This window comes from Spodoptera frugiperda, chromosome 20 (genome assembly GCF_023101765.2).
Source record: "Spodoptera frugiperda isolate SF20-4 chromosome 20, AGI-APGP_CSIRO_Sfru_2.0, whole genome shotgun sequence".
NCBI classification, from domain to species: domain Eukaryota; kingdom Metazoa; phylum Arthropoda; class Insecta; order Lepidoptera; family Noctuidae; genus Spodoptera; species Spodoptera frugiperda.
The window spans coordinates 14,218,376-14,234,636 of NC_064231.1; the positions used below are offsets into that span (position 1 = coordinate 14,218,376).

The 16,261-nt window shown below is 39.2% G+C and overlaps 1 protein-coding gene across 1 annotated transcript; it reads right to left on the reverse strand.

Annotated features, from left to right (window-relative positions):
• Nucleotides 1–10,708: 10,708 nt before the first annotated feature.
• On the reverse strand, nucleotides 10,709–13,220 carry LOC118280989 (silk gland factor 3). The gene has a single exon (XM_035601413.2). It carries the CDS (start codon nucleotides 12,980–12,982, stop codon nucleotides 11,927–11,929), a length of 1,056 nt encoding a protein of 351 aa, XP_035457306.1. The 5' UTR covers nucleotides 12,983–13,220; the 3' UTR covers nucleotides 10,709–11,926.
• Nucleotides 13,221–16,261: the final 3,041 nt, after the last annotated feature.

Here is a 16,261-nt window from a genome sequence, read left to right on the forward strand (position 1 = left end):
TGCGGCTGCTGGCTGCCGGCCACCACACATCAATCACAATAACACCAACTCGCGGTAATTGGGAGCCCGACTGCACTGGCCACTGTAACTACTGCGAGTATTATAACGTCATACTCCTAGCCCTCCTAGGACAAACGTGTGCTGAGTAAATTATTATTTAATTTAATTCCGTCTATTTAAAGTAGTATAGAACTTTTTAAGTGTTTATATTTCCAACTTAGGTGTCGTAGTGTGTGTGACACTGTGACTGCGACCTCCAGCCGCTGTACTGCCGGCCGCTGATTGACCAGCTCTTGGTACATTACTTAACACTCCACTACAGGTGGGCAGTCAGTATCTATGTACATTTTATTTACAATGACATACAGCCCAAAATATACCACTAAAAGAGAGGAAAGTTTAGAAAAAGTTTCAAGTCTTTATAGGTATAGGTATTAGTATGGGACGGACTTAACCGGAGTCTGTGTCATAATCTAAAACTAACTAGCGTACTATGAGACTCATTATGATGAAATGTGTAATAAATATTATCTATATTCTTACTCGTATAGTGAAGTATAATCATAATATACCAAAACTGAACACGCGCTGAAGTACGAACTAAATGTTTTGATTATAATAAGTACTACGATTACATTACATAATATATAAATACAAAATAATTATAATGACGCACCAAACTATTCTAATCACAATCTAATTATTACCCATCTGTAAGAGTTAATATTTACAGAAGCTGCATATTCATGACTCTGTTTATTTATTTATAAAGTGAGTAACTCTTAAGAATAATTTTCAGATTTTTCAGTACATAAATAAACACAAACAGTCTTGTTTCAATTTTCAAAAATATGTGCTTTAAAACACAGTAGGTATGACGTCACTATCAGCCGACTATTGACATGAGCCCGCAGTCGCCGCAGATATAGTGTAAACAGTTTGGGAATGTCCAGTGCACTGTAAGAAACTGCAACTCGCTGCAAGTGAGTGTAACGTTCAGTGTATGACGTACGTGTGTGGAGGCAGCGATGTTGTGTGAGATATGTATTTCAGCGGTGATTGGTCGGGGGCGGGCGCGCGGCGGCGGCGGGGTGGCGGCTCCATCTAGCGACGCCCGCGGGAACCACGGCCATCTGTTGTAATGGCTCCCGAGCTATGATACGTCGCCGGCCGCGGCGCGCCGGGTTTGTCCCAACTTGTTGTTTGTACACAGTAACTGCACACCACGGCCAATCTGTTACACCTCAATTATCACAGCCAATGTCTTTTCGACGATAATTTCGCCTATTGCGGTAAAGTCATAATCTGAAAACGTTAGGAACTCTATATCTTTAACTCTACCCTCTCTCAATATTTTTGAATGAAATTGATGTTATTACAGAATATGAGCGACAGGCTGTTAAAGTTTCTGATAAATATCACACAGCTACAAATACTCAACGTGTCTACGACTTAAGTATTTAGGATTCATAGTTTAATAGAGAATTGGAGATGCTGCAAATATCTTACTTGCTGAGAAATTATTTTCAGATAAAATTACGAACTAAATAAAAGTTGTTTACTCAACCAATGATGGTATCAACCGAGTTACTTCACGACCATCGAAAACAGTATTTCGATAAAGAGGTCGTATGCCTGTGATATTATGATAATGTGAAACTGTGCTTAGAATTTCCTAATAAGTTACATGACTAATAATTATAGATTTAACTTGATGTTATAAAATAACAAGAGACATCACAAACACAGTCGTTACAGCATTCTTCATCAATACTTATCATGCTAAATAAACAATAGAAACTCGAGTAGCAACTAATAGCCCTACATCATGGCAGCTATTCTATGAAAGTAGTAACAACGTACATCACACGCTATTACTTATCAGAACTGAGTGAAATGGTCGAAGGAGAAGAAGGCTCGCGCGATACCAACTAATGTGGACGTAACCGCGGACGGATCGTAAGCGTTATTGATGGCCAGGCGGCGACACGCGGTCAAGGATGCTGGTGGCTGCCGATGGTGACCACCACCTAAACACGCCATTACAATAGTCACTGCGATCATTTACCATGACTCGACGAATAGTAACAAAACACTATAAAACAACGTTTTGCCATCAATTACTTATCTAACGAAATTTATTATTTTCTTCTACGGAATCTTATACATGTGCTTATATTTTTCTTCTATAGGATAGCCTGGTATTAATAAATGTATTGTCCAACACGTGGCCGTGAAATTTTCCTCTTGTATCAAAATATTTGGGTGCTACGCCAAGTATTAAAATTCTATTAGTCATTTTGCATTTATATCTTAACAAAATCAGATTATTGTTATATCAAGCTTGATTCACTCAGTAGTTTATACAATAAAATATATGTTAAATCTCCTAGTTTTAAAATAACTTATATTTTTAGGAAACTAGTGACGTTGGTGTGCGCAGTACTGCTCGTAGCACGTGACGCCAACATTCGTAGCGGGCTCTACGGAAATTTTGTGATTGTGTTTCCTTTAGTTTTTCTTACTTTTTTATAAACATTATACATTTTGAAATATTTTCCTATGAAAACAATTACTTATCTACTACCATTGGACATTTTTTGACTTGTTAAGTCAATTACTGAAATACACATATTTATAACTGACTTCAAATTCCTATGTAGGTAAATAACTGCACCAACTGTTATTACATTTCATGATGATCACGCCAATTATTTTATTCTTCATTTATATTGGTTTTTCTGTAAATGGAGAATAAATTCGTTGTTTATGGGTACAAGTAAATAGGTAATACACGAAGCGCTAGTTCGTGACGATTATTTTATGGTTTATAGTGTTTAATTATTATCTCCGATACTCGTGTGTTTCTGGACTGTTTAATGGTCAGTCATTTTTATGTCTTTTTCAGATTGTGGCAGAATAATAAAGCGTAATTAGATACGGACGGCCAGTGCCAGAAGTGGAGATCTCAATAGTTACCACTTAGTAAAAGTAAAGGCAACATCTTCATGGTTTCGAAAGATGGTATGAAACGAAAGGACATAGGTATATGTAATGTACCCACAAATAACATCTAGTATAGTAGAGTGCGGTCAGCCCGTGGGAGCGCGGGTACTGCGGGTACTGCGGGTGCTGCGTCAGTGCTCAGTTGGAGTAAACAAGTTAGTGATGGAACTCGTTTGGCAGCGAGTGTCCTCCAGCAACAATGGTTCCCACAGTAGCGGCGTGTCTGGGGAGTACTGTCTCGTAATTACTCACCTAATACAAATAAGTTGTAGGCAACATAATGACGATCGCGTGTCGCCGCCGCCACGCCGCGCCGCCGTCACGCCGCCGTCACGGTGCTGCGTCGTGCACGCTGTACTGCTCATTGTTTAATTGTCAGGTAGGTATAGTACTATCAACAGCCATACCTGACATTGTAAACCCAATCACACTTTTATTCAATTCGGTTCCAGATATTTATCTCTAAACCGTAATTGTCAAAAAAGAAAAAATATTTTCGTGAAGTTTATAAATGTAAACTTATAGTTTTGTGATCCCTATCATATCTTTGTTGAATTGAACTGAATTAGTTATTTACTTTGTCATCTTTTACACAACACAGGGAGTAAATTTTTTTATCATATTTTGGTTTGACTCTTCGACCTATTTGTGTTGATCATACAGTGACAAATAAGACGTGCACACACACACACACACACACACAATTGTGGTATGTTTACGGAACAAAAGTCGGAGATAATATTAATATATTCAAGCTATTATACCTACTCATATATACTGTATAACGATATTGCATAAAAGTAATACAATACAGACATGTATGCACATAGTTAATGATACTACGCTAATTTCAGTTACAGTAGTAACAATGTCATTTTTAGGAGTTATGAGTATTAATTGTATGCTAAAGTTAATATCATACTTAGTTTCAAAGGTACATATGTAGCAAAATATCTGCCACGCGCTAGTTTTAGGCCTATTTCATCCTATAGGTATATCATCAAATAAGTGCTAACGAACGTAAAGGTATTCGAGGAGTTACTGACTACTCCAGTGTCTACTGTCACAGGTAACTTGGAAGATACAAGTTGCAGCTCACTTCATAACATTCATACTTCACTTATAATTCATATGGAAAACGAAAGACAATAGATAGGACGTAACACAACAAGCGTTAGTCACTAACTATGCCAATATACTATCAGTGAAATAGACATTAAGATATGAATGATAGCACTAGCAATAAAAATGGTGTCCTGCAAATTATCTTACATAGTAACAATGCAAGACAAGAAGTGCAAGGAGGTAGCAATATCGGCTGGCTGACTTATGGCATTAGCAGCCAACTCAGTATTCAACAACTGAAATGTTTTCTATTTACCTGCTTACTTGTTGCCAATCGTCAATTACTAATCGATTTTACTGGTTTTCTCTTCTATTTTAATGTCATTTGTAACAAAAACGACCAGCAAAGTAGTAATTGTCAGTAACTTCAATGGATTTAAATAATTAGAGAAGGGAAGAATTACAAGCGAAGTATGGCTCTAATATTTTTTTCTATTTTCCACCAATTACAAGATACTACCAGTATTTTGGCAAGTGCTGCCAGTACTAGTATTTGCATACAAGACTAGCGATACCTGACTCTCTCAAATGACTATTATCTTATCATTTATTGAATGACAAGGCATCTCTGTGTGGTGTTGGAGTGTCCCAGTGGCCGCGGGTCAGCGGCGGGTGTCAGCTGCCCGCTAATTGCCGGCCAATTGACCGCGCGCTGCACTTGACCGACACAATCACCGCCGGCTCACAATTACACAATGCTCTCAATTCTCTTTCACACATTCTAATCATATTCATTATAGGATCCATTACAATACCCATCAGGTTATAATTAATGAAATGAATGTATGCAACTGATAAAGTTAGCGAAATATCAACAAGATTCATTCTGCAGACATTTTACGCTTTATTAACAAATATTTAATTGTGTGTTAATTTGCGGTGCTTTATATAAGTTGTAAGCTATGTAGCTAAAGATATATTACATAAACAAAATAATCAAGATCGGTAAAGTAATTTTGTAAGTCAGTCAGTAGCAGCTGGGTGGCTGAAGGTTTCAGTACTGAGTACGTGTAGGCTGACAATATTGTTATCAGTGGCCAGATACCCTGTGGCAGCACCGCACTGCGCATGCGGGCACTACACAGTGTACAGTATACACAACGCGCACGGAAATCATACGCACTTGTTGCTTGGCACCAAGTCACATCATTACTTATAATACAAACATGTTCTTATCTGGATTTATTCAAATCGCACCGGAATTTCTTGAGATTAGCGCGTTCAAACAAACAAACAATCAAACAAACACTTCAGCTTTATAATATTATAAGTATAGATTGATAACTCAATATGATTACTAAAGTGTTCACATTGCTCGCTAATCTCTGCACCACTTCAATTGACTATAATATTGTAATAAACTAGATGGAGGATCAGGTAGTTGTGACAGCATCAAGTATTCCAACAAAAGTATATCCATATCATAACACAATACAACAAAAACATAAGATTAGCATAATCATCGCGCTTGTTGTTATTAAAGGGGTAATTTTGGATATAAGTCCTTTTGTAACTTGTTATAGAAACAAGTCCACTACTTCACCACTTTTAACTAATAATCCGAACCCGGGAAATAAATTAGAGAGAGACTAAATACTCCGTAATCATATTATACATACATACATACATGTTTGTATAATATCGGTAATCATATTATCATTAATATAAAAAGATGTAGTTTGTAACAAAACATAATTTTATAAATGCGTTGTGATTTCGTGAATGATGTGAATTGGCTGATATTTAGCATAATGATATAGATACCTAGAGTATACATTAATTAGTTGCTCAACGTAAACATAATGCAGTCAATCAAACAGCAGTAAATCATCTCCGATTATTATAAATAATTGGACTGTTCACAAACATAAACTCACGGTTAGTGTAAACTTGTGTCCAACCGTCGGACAATTGACAAGGAGCCTGACTTGTAGCCTGCTCCATTTATTCTGCTAATTTCTAACAATCCTCTCGTGTTTCTAATCAGTAAATCAATGTATTTTGTATAGATTTAGGTATTATATCACCGTATCTATGTCTAGGTCTTATGTTCATCAACCTACAGCCTTTATGGGGTTATTTGATGTATAATATATGATATCCTAGGCTATTTGTAAATAGTGTTACAATAAAATTGCGTTATTCATTGATATAAGAAAAGTTAAATTTAAGAAAGAAGTTTGTATGTCTGGTGTAGAAAACAAAACAAGGCATTTTAACGAATATAGTTTTGTAATTTCAGTAGTCCTCTATTGGAGCGCCTGTTTTGAACAATATTCAGAAGGTGTAGGCTTATTTACCGAGTTCCCGAATCCTCACTATTAACGAGTGACTAGCAGTCCTTCGTCTCTAGACTCACTTCAAGTTATATTTTACATTACAATAGATCGCTACTTTATAGGAAACTACATAGTTTGCCCTAGCGTTGAGCATGCACCGTGAAGGAGAAAATTAATAATTTGAGATCATTTAATATTTAAATTCTGCATAACATATTACGCACGCATATAAAGTTACATTACGTTTTTCAACTTTTCAGAAAATGTTAAATAAATTGCTGCAGTAATTGAAAATATTTGTCTGGCGTCTTCTATATCTAAAAACAACAGTGGATTTACTTTGTATATGTAACACATTGTTTTTTATTAAAGTAATAAGTAAAAAGGGGATCTCATAAAATCATACGTGCCGTGCTACGAGACGCTGTGGCTACAGGTCGGGTGCTTTGTTAAACTCCATATTAAGATAATCTGTATGTTATTGGTGCGAGTGTCACGCGTTGTATACACTAATTAGACGTCGGGTGTGAGGCACACAGCGGACGGTGGCGCGCCGCGACACGTCGACCGTCGGTCGCGTTGCGCCTACACTACGCGGAAAAAATACCCGAAGGGCGAGATAGTGGCGGCGCGCGGGACCGCTCGCGGCGCTACCAAAACCGAGGAGACTATAAATTGAGTAGAACATGGCCGCTGATAAAGGTGGCCTCGCCGCCGCCGCACCTGCCACGGACCCGCCGTTTTTTAAATACATATTTTACGACAAAACGCAGAAAAACTGACAGGTAAGTTGGTACGAGCGCTCGTTTGCGCGACACTGTCGCCGCACCGTTTTTGTCGCCAGACATTCTGACACAATTGAAATACAGATGTGAACTCACATATTAATAGCCACCTTATACGTGTTGTATTTACCCGTCCTTTGTTTTAGATTCGCGGTAACATCAACATAATGCCAACTTATCCTGCATTCTGCAGGATGCCACCGGCCACTGATACCCGCGTCTTCGTGTTCAGTAACAACCTGGCGCTGAACAATAACAATGACTTCTTCCCCTCTTGAGTAACTAGTACACGGAGACATGCGAATCTCGTGGTTTAAAAATACAATTGGGGTCCCGGAAAGGGTCAATACCACCAAAATAGACTGGCGTTTTATTGAATACTATTTGAATAGGCGCAAACTGTATAAGTTAAATTATATAATTCTATCAACACCTATGTAGTCACTGTTCAGCGAGTCAGCGACGTCATTATTCACAAACTAATGTTTCCACAACAAAAGTGTGCTTCATCATTCGGATCTCTATATTTTTATTTATCACAAAAAATATCTACCAAAGGTAAAGCAGAAGCTTGACATTCCATGTAAAAGTGACATTAAGTGTTTACGTTGTGCAGTTAGTTAAAATATCTACGTAAATTATTTAAAATGGAAAGTAGGTGTCTCGGGGAAACACTGACATGTTACAAAGAGGATTGCTGTTACACAAGCACATTTTGAAACGTCGCGTCGATGGAACATAGAAATAAGTACGTGCAGTATTTAGCAGGCAATAGCATTCTGGTGTTAATGTACCGTCGCGGGCGACAGACAAGTGAACAGCTCCAAGTGGGTTAATGTAGGAGGTGGACGCTAGGCGAGTGTTTCAGTCGCAGCATTAGTGCCGCTCGTGTAGGATTATGAGCGAAGGCCGAACCACGCTCAATGCTGTCTATGTATGTCGCAGTAACATGCCTCGAGCCTTGAGGCCGGATACTACTTAGAGGAACATTTTCCATCGTACTGTAAATACCTTATTGGCAAATATTAGACAATTATAAAGTTTTGGTAGTTAAAAAAAACATTGTCAGTGCGTTTATATTTAAGTAATTTACAAAACAAACTATTTTCGACATTCAGTCTTAAAACCCATTTTAAAACGCACTTACAATGTTGACAACGCTGTCTATATCGAAACTAAACCCTCAAAGAAAAGATTATTGTTGGCCTTACAGGATTAGTGTATATTTAAGCAAGTAATAAGAGCATTAATTGTGCCTGTAGCAGTAAACCAATGAGCTCTATACATTCCGCGCGCGACGCTCCGCGGCCGCCGCGCAGCGCCGTCGGCTAGTGCCGAGCTATTCTTAATAATTTTCGACAATGGTTACGTATACATACTTTTTGTCTAAAATTCTTATTCGACAATGTGCAAAAAAGTTTGTGGTTAACAGGCGGAAACAAACGAGCGATTGTCGTTTTAATTCGGAAAATAAAACAAAAACTGTCACTGTGTGCCGTGCGTGTGTGTGCGTCAAACTGGCTAGACCACCGACAGAAAGATAAATAATATCAAACAAGTTAATTATTGAGTAAATACCTATTGTGTTTGGCATCTCCTATATACATGTGTCAAGAGTATCTGTTACATAATTAGATTAATTAGTAAAATAGAATATATGGCGTCCACTTATTTCATTTATTTAACTAATAAGTATTAATAGTAGCAGTTTACATAATTGTATATTAATAAATTATGATTATAGGATTCTCGTCAGAACCGTTTTCCTGAATATGTAACTCGGAGAGAATAATTTGCTCAAAGTCGCATAAAAACTGAATGTCAATAGAGAATGGATGATGTTTCCTGAAACAATTGTTTGTGTTGGTATTCGAAGTAATATTTTTTCAGGTGAGAAGGTTTCACTGCGGCTACTACGCTTCATTAGACAGACGGAATGTCATTTGGTCTGCTGTGGATGGCGAGTGTGGCGCGACACCGGCCACTGGATGCACACACAGCACACACAGCACACACAGCACACACAGCGCACACAGCACACAGACTGTGCTCGCTATGTGTACACACACGTAATGTTTTTGCGCCGATGGCCGTGGTGTCCGTGCCGCTAACATCCACTCCTTATTTTTTGTGTGACTGTCGCTATTGACAGGAGAAAGCTATCAAACACACTTGCTAAACCGATTTTTTTATTTGCTTTCGGCCACAGAAACTATTTCAGTTTTAATTGCTCTACAAAGTTTGGTTGTTACAAAGCAGATATACCAGTTTGAGAAATAACTTGTCCAACACTGTCATTTATATCTGTTAACTTTAAGATTTGGGTTAAAATAAAATACTCCTATACTTCTAAAAGCAAACACTTCAGTTTGGTACAAACAACATGTTACAGTTGTAATGTAGGTATTTATATAATGTCCTGAGGAATTATATCGATCGTTGGTATCACCATTAGTTATAAATATGTTGTATGTGTGCAAGTTTATCAAAAACAACTGAATATTTTTGTCACAAATAAAAAAAGAACAGGTAAACAACATAACTTGTTGAAGATTAAGACTAATAACAGACAAATTCATTTTCTAATAAGCATTTTGTTGTCAAGTAGCATATTTGGCGTCCAATATTTTCTTCAAATAAACATTAATGTCAAGAAACTCAAAACAAGATTTCTTGTAAAATATTTTGATACATAAACGCGAGAAAGCCTATTTAAAAATATTTATATAGAGATGAATATTATTCAAAACGACAACACTTGGACAACAATAAAACAAGAAGTGGCGATGTAACAGTAAGTGTCACTCACTTTAATTCTCGTAACTTTGTAACAAATAAATATGGACCGCCATGCGATCACACTGACTGTAGTTCATATGGTAACAGAACAACACATATAAAGGCATTATTCACGAAATGTAAAAAATGTGTGCGATGTGTTTAATAACTACGAGATGGGATCAGTGTGTAGTTTATCAATTCTTTGTGATTTTTTGTGTGACGGCGTGCGTCGTGCGGCGGGTGTGTGACGGGCCTGCGCTACCTGTCCCGCACCCTCATAAATATCATAAACAACACTAAGTCGAGTCGACTTCTTTCACACCATAATCATGACCTACTGACCGGGAATTTCCAATAATACTCTTTAGTAAAATATTTACTCTGTTTTATTAAATACTTAGACGATAATATAAAATATCATATCACTAAGTAATATTTACTCGCTATGTAGACTTGCATTCCGAATCCATCGAGATGCGATTATTTATTTACATTGTTCATCTAATTCAAGTTTAGCAAACACATTCACAAGTGTCACTGAGCTTTGTTCATTAACAGTAATTCTATGCAAATAATCCTTCCTAAAACTAAACATTCGTTGATGTCTGACACCGGCACGACACGCGCTACACTTGTGTCTGAGACCCGTGCCACTATATACACTAGCATTACGTAAACAAACACAATGTCTGTCAGGCAGAGAGATAATCAGGACATGTTCAATAAAAGTCATTTCCATATTTCAATTTCTATAAAGAACTTTTTTAATATATATCATCATATACGTCGTAGGTACATTATTTTATATAGAAAAAATACCTATTTTTACAAGTATTAAGTACCAAGGTTGGCCACAAATACATACAAACGAAAAAAAACAACAAAACAAGTAAAAAACAGGAATAAAACCATTTTGGCATCGTGTCTGCATCCTTTTAATAATCATTTTTAATAAATTATGTAGTGGGAGCTAGGTGTGCGTCGAGTGCGTGTCGGCGCAATGTCGCGCGGCCGGGCGCGGCGCGGCGCTACTGCCCGCTCACTAACACCAACAGAGCGCGCGCCGCGCCGCGCCGCGCCCGGCCGCGCGACTCGTCTCTACTACAATCATGATTGCTCTCACATCCGGATCGTTTCATTAAACACTTAAAATAAAAATTGCACCTATTGACTCACTCGTATTCCCTTACAAAACGAAGCTTCGACCCGATTCATATTTTTTACTCTCGTCTTCGTCACTAATCATAAATTTACAGTAATAGCAACAATTTAAATTTATTCCACACCACAATGACTCCCTACTGGTAGGTAGGCATGTATGAACATCGTTAATTTGTAATATCTATAAATAAATTCGATGAAATCGTCCTTTACAAAACTGAATGGTGCTACGCACTCCTCGCCGGAGCGGCCGAGCGGCTCGCGCGCGACTCGCAGGTCGCGGCTACGTGTGCGTTAAGTACGCGGGATCGCGCGTCTATTAGCGCTCGGTACAGTGCTACTCGTGTGTGTAATGTCGCCGTACTTACCGCACGACGTCTGATGCGGCCGCGGCCGCCGGCGAGGGCGAGCGACGCCGGGATCCACCTCCGATTTAAGCTCTTATTTATCAATTAGACTATCTAGCTAAACGTATCGGCGATCACTCCGAACCTCGGCGTTTCGATAAAGTATAAACGATTACTGGCTTCGATCTTAACATTACTCACATAATTAATCAATGACTTCACTGAAATTATAAAGAACAACTTAAACGTAGCGTTCGGTCCGTGAGGGGGCCCGCTCAGAGGTATGTACAGAGGCGCGGGCCCCGCGGTCACTGTGCGCCGCGGGCACGTCCAGGCGCGCGGCGCGTATGTACACGGTCAGGTATCCCGCGGGCGCGGCGTCTAGTCGGCGCTAGTGAGGCTCCGAGTAGTAGGGCCGCGGCGGCGCCCACGGGGCGAACTGTTAGTGGGCCGCCAGCGTGTGCGCGCCCGCCGGCAGCCCGTGCTGCGGGGACAGGCCGGGCGGCGAGTGCGAGTGCTGCAGCGGGGACCCGTGCACCTCGCCGTGCCCGTAGTGTCCGTGGCCCATGCCCTCCATCATCTCGTTGCCCAGCGTGTTGGGCGGCGTCATACGCTTCTCCTTCTGCCTCCGGTTACAGAACCACACGCGCACCACCTCCTTCTCCAGCTGCAGGCTGTCGGCTAGCGACGTGATCTCCTGCGCCGATGGTTTCGGTTGTTTGTGGAAGTGCTGCTCTAATGCACCTTTCACTGATACTTCTATTGAAGTGCGCTTCTTTCTTTTCCTTCCTTGTGCAGCTATTTTATCGATACTCGTCGGACTACCTGTAGTCGAGTCAGCCTCCTCGAGCCACTTCTGGAGCAGAGGTTTCAACTTGCACATATTCTTAAAACTGAGCTGTAGTGCTTCGAACCTGCAGATTGTGGTCTGCGAGAACACATTGCCGTAGAGAGTACCGAGCGCGAGGCCGACGTCGGCCTGCGTAAAGCCGAGCTTAATGCGGCGCTGCTTGAACTGTTTGGCGAAGGCCTCCAAGTCGTCGCTGGTAGGCGTATCCTCCTCGGGAGGATCCCGCTCCATGGCATGGTGGTGCAACGGATGCGGCGAAGGCTGGATATCTCGGAGCATGTGGTGCTGGTGCATTGGCATGGGATATCCGCCATGTAGTGCCACGGGGGAGCCGGCACCATAGTGCGGGGACACCACGGGAGCGTGCCAGCCACTGTGCTGCAGGTGGCGGTGCTCGTGCGGCGCCGGCGGCGGCTTGACGTCGGGCTGGTGCGCGTGTGCGTGGTGCTGGTGCATGGCCCACGGGTCGGCCGGCGGCAGGGACGTCCACGGGTTGAGCACGGGCGCGCCCGGGGACGGCGAGCCGCCCGCGTGCAGCCCGTGCTGGTACTTCATGTCTGCGGGCTCTGCGCTGCGCGGCGACGCTGCATGGTACCCGCCGATGTTGCCCAGGTCCATGTCGGCGGGCATGTATGTGGTCGCCGCCATGGCGCCGTACCTCAAATCCACGGTGGACGGCGTCTTGCCGGCTCGAAGGCTCTCGAGCCTTCAACTGGCTTACTCGGTCGCGAAAAAAGCGCGTTAGTCGCGCGGCGCTGCGGCAGCGGCGGGGGCCACCTCACATCACCGGGTAACACAGCGAGCGACATGCGCGTGCGTGCGCGACGGCAGCACGGAGCGGACTGGAGCGCTCGCCGGCGCTGCGCGCGCCCGCGGCCGGAGAGGGGCGGCCCCGCCCAGGCGCCGCCCGCTAATGACGATGTAATTACTGCGCCCCGCCCCCCGCGCGCTCGCACCCCGCGCGCCCCACCCCGCGCCCCACGACCCGCGACCCGCTCGCCCCTCGCACACGAAAATTGTGCGTCGCGTCGCTGTACTCTCCGCAACCGCTCTACCGACGCCGACGGACGACTGCACGACACGACTTAGCGCTACGTGTTGTACAGCTAGCGATCTATTTGGCAGACTTCAACTTGCATTCAATTAGTTGCACATTATGAATATAATGCATACATATTGATTTAATAATCTCAGTACAAACTTTACAAAGTTATACACAACTAAACAGTAATCAAGAAGCTTTATTTTGTTTGTCAGAAGTTACGTATCAGTTTGATATTTGAGTTTTAGTACACAATTATTTTTATTCCAGTTAGACAACTGAAAAAAATAATATTATTTTGACTTTTATCAATCTCACGTCTGTGATAATAATAATTTACACATAGATTCTTCTTGAAATGAAATGAATTTATTTTGTAATGATTCTACGCAGAGATAAATTAGTAATTGGCACTAGGTACATTATTACTTATATAATTTATCAAACCAATGCTATGATACCACTGGAAGGTGCTGTCACCCTTCTGTCACCACTCTGTCTAATAGTACCTACTTAGGTACTTAAATGTTTAGCTCTATGTAGAATATAACGAACAGAATGAACCTGTAGTATCGGTTAATTTCATTTTGAGTAATTAGGTGCAGTATGAAATTAATTACAGGATAGGATCAGATATGTTATATTGAGATTTTGTTACATTTTTGTTAAGTTTTAATATTGTGTCTCCTAAACCAGATAGAGTTAAAGAACTCTACGCTCACTCGTAAATGTTGTAAAATGAAGTGAAACATAAATAAAATAAATAAATGAGTGTGTAACGGTAACGTACAAACAATAAGTATCTCATAATTGGGTAGTTTTCTCAGTCAAAAATAAATTAACTTATTCTGCTCTTCAATATAGTAGAATATTCATTAAAATAAAATTTTCGTTTATTGGTTTGACGATATTCATTTTCGAATTATTTTGGTTAACATACTTATAAGTCATCACATACAGTATTTGGCCATTTGAAATTAATAAGTAGCTATTCCATTTGACTAGTTGAAAATTAGGTACCCAGTTGACAATAACATGAGTGTCTTGCGTTTAATAAATAAATGTAAGGTGCAGGATAAATGTAGCAAACAATTTAAACAGTGACATATTACCTAACAATATTTTTTTATCATTTTTATCATTATGAAAATATAATTAGATATGCTTAATGACGTCACGTAAATATACCTAATGACTAATACTTTGCCTGTACTTACACAACACATAGACTAACCGAATGTAGGTATTTAATAATTACATTTTTTAATAAAATTACAAAATAATATTTTAAATTACCCGTGGCTACCTATTTACCTAAAGATATTTACCAACACACATCTGAAACTAACTCAATCATTCACTCTTATTTATTTAATATTAACTGCTAAGCAAGGTACTTATGTTCTAAGAAAAAAAATATTTTATGGTTTAATAAATTAAAATCATACAAATATACTGAATTTATTACATAGTTTATTCACATTTATATACTCGAAAACTAATAAATATAAAAAACCATAAACAGGTAATTTTCCGCTACGCACAGTTTTGCCAAACTTATGAAACTTTAAAATATTTCAAACTCATGCAGATAAATCTAAATATTATTTGTTAAAATAATATCAAAACGTGTCGAGAACTAGCAGCACGCCGCGCGCCACACATCTACAAACACAGCAAACGATTCTAATGTTACTCCTAGCGCCATCTGTTATCGAATAGTCACACTAATGAAATATTTTTGGATTTTTTTGTTTTTTCTATTGGTTTAACAATAGTTATACATTTACAAGCGTAATATTTGATCACGTATTTTTGTCATAAATTCCACATATATCGTTGTTTTACGTAACGAAAACCTTTTTTTAAAACAAAGTAGTAACAAAACTTAAGTTAGCATGCTTAAGTTAATATTAATCATTAACTTTAAATATAATCACAGATTAATATGAATTCACAAGTAAAATTCACACTGAATGCATCTAATTGAAATTACTTTTAAAATGTCATGTTTATTTTTATAAAAAATATAAAATAAAATTGACGACACCCCGTGTAGCGGTATCTAGCGGCGGGTAGCGGAACTATCACCTACCCTCTGCTACAGGGGTAACTTGGAAGGGCGCATTGATAGATACACGAGGTAATGTTTTGTACTGCGGCCACCGAACTGTGGCGCTGCACATTACCTGCGCGGTATTATTATAATACAGGTAATTGTAGTACTCTGCGAGAAGAAACGTTATTCTTGTTAATTTTTCGTAGATATCTATTAAAAGTAGACAATATTAACTATAGGTACATAATGTTTAATGCATATAGGTATTAAACAATTGTCTTCGTAATAAAAAACTTACCTAATTCTATCTAATATTTGTTTATAACATTTACAAAATTAATTGTTTTATATTTTAATATATTATGTATATTTTTACATAATTTATAACACCCATTGTGACGCACCACAATTTTGCTAATTAGTAGATATTATGCTTTACGTACTTTTTGAACTTTTAATATTTCTAAATGAATGCTCATTCCTTCTCCGTGTGAGACTTTGTCCCGTAGTGGAACGATTACAGACTGATGTGGTTGAGAAAAGTTTCGATGTATTTGAATCACTAGTGTTAATGACAACTAGCAATTTATAAAAAACAATTTATTAATCGTGAAATATTTTTTTTTTAATAATCTCAATAAAGTATAAGCTTTAGCCAGGGAAAGTTTAAATAATTGTCTTCTATAAGTGACGTTACTTGGTTATAATGTTATTTTATTTTGGTGTGCATAATATAAAAAAATAATAGTTATTATAAATAATATATAATATTATTACGTTACAAGTAGCACACAAGTTGCAATAAAATCCTTTACTCACATACTTG

What these genes read in the sequence shown, in the direction of transcription:
- LOC118280989 (XM_035601413.2), bottom strand. Translation starts at nt 12,982, where the DNA reads ATGGCGGCGACCACATACATGCCCGCCGACATGGACCTGGGCAACATC.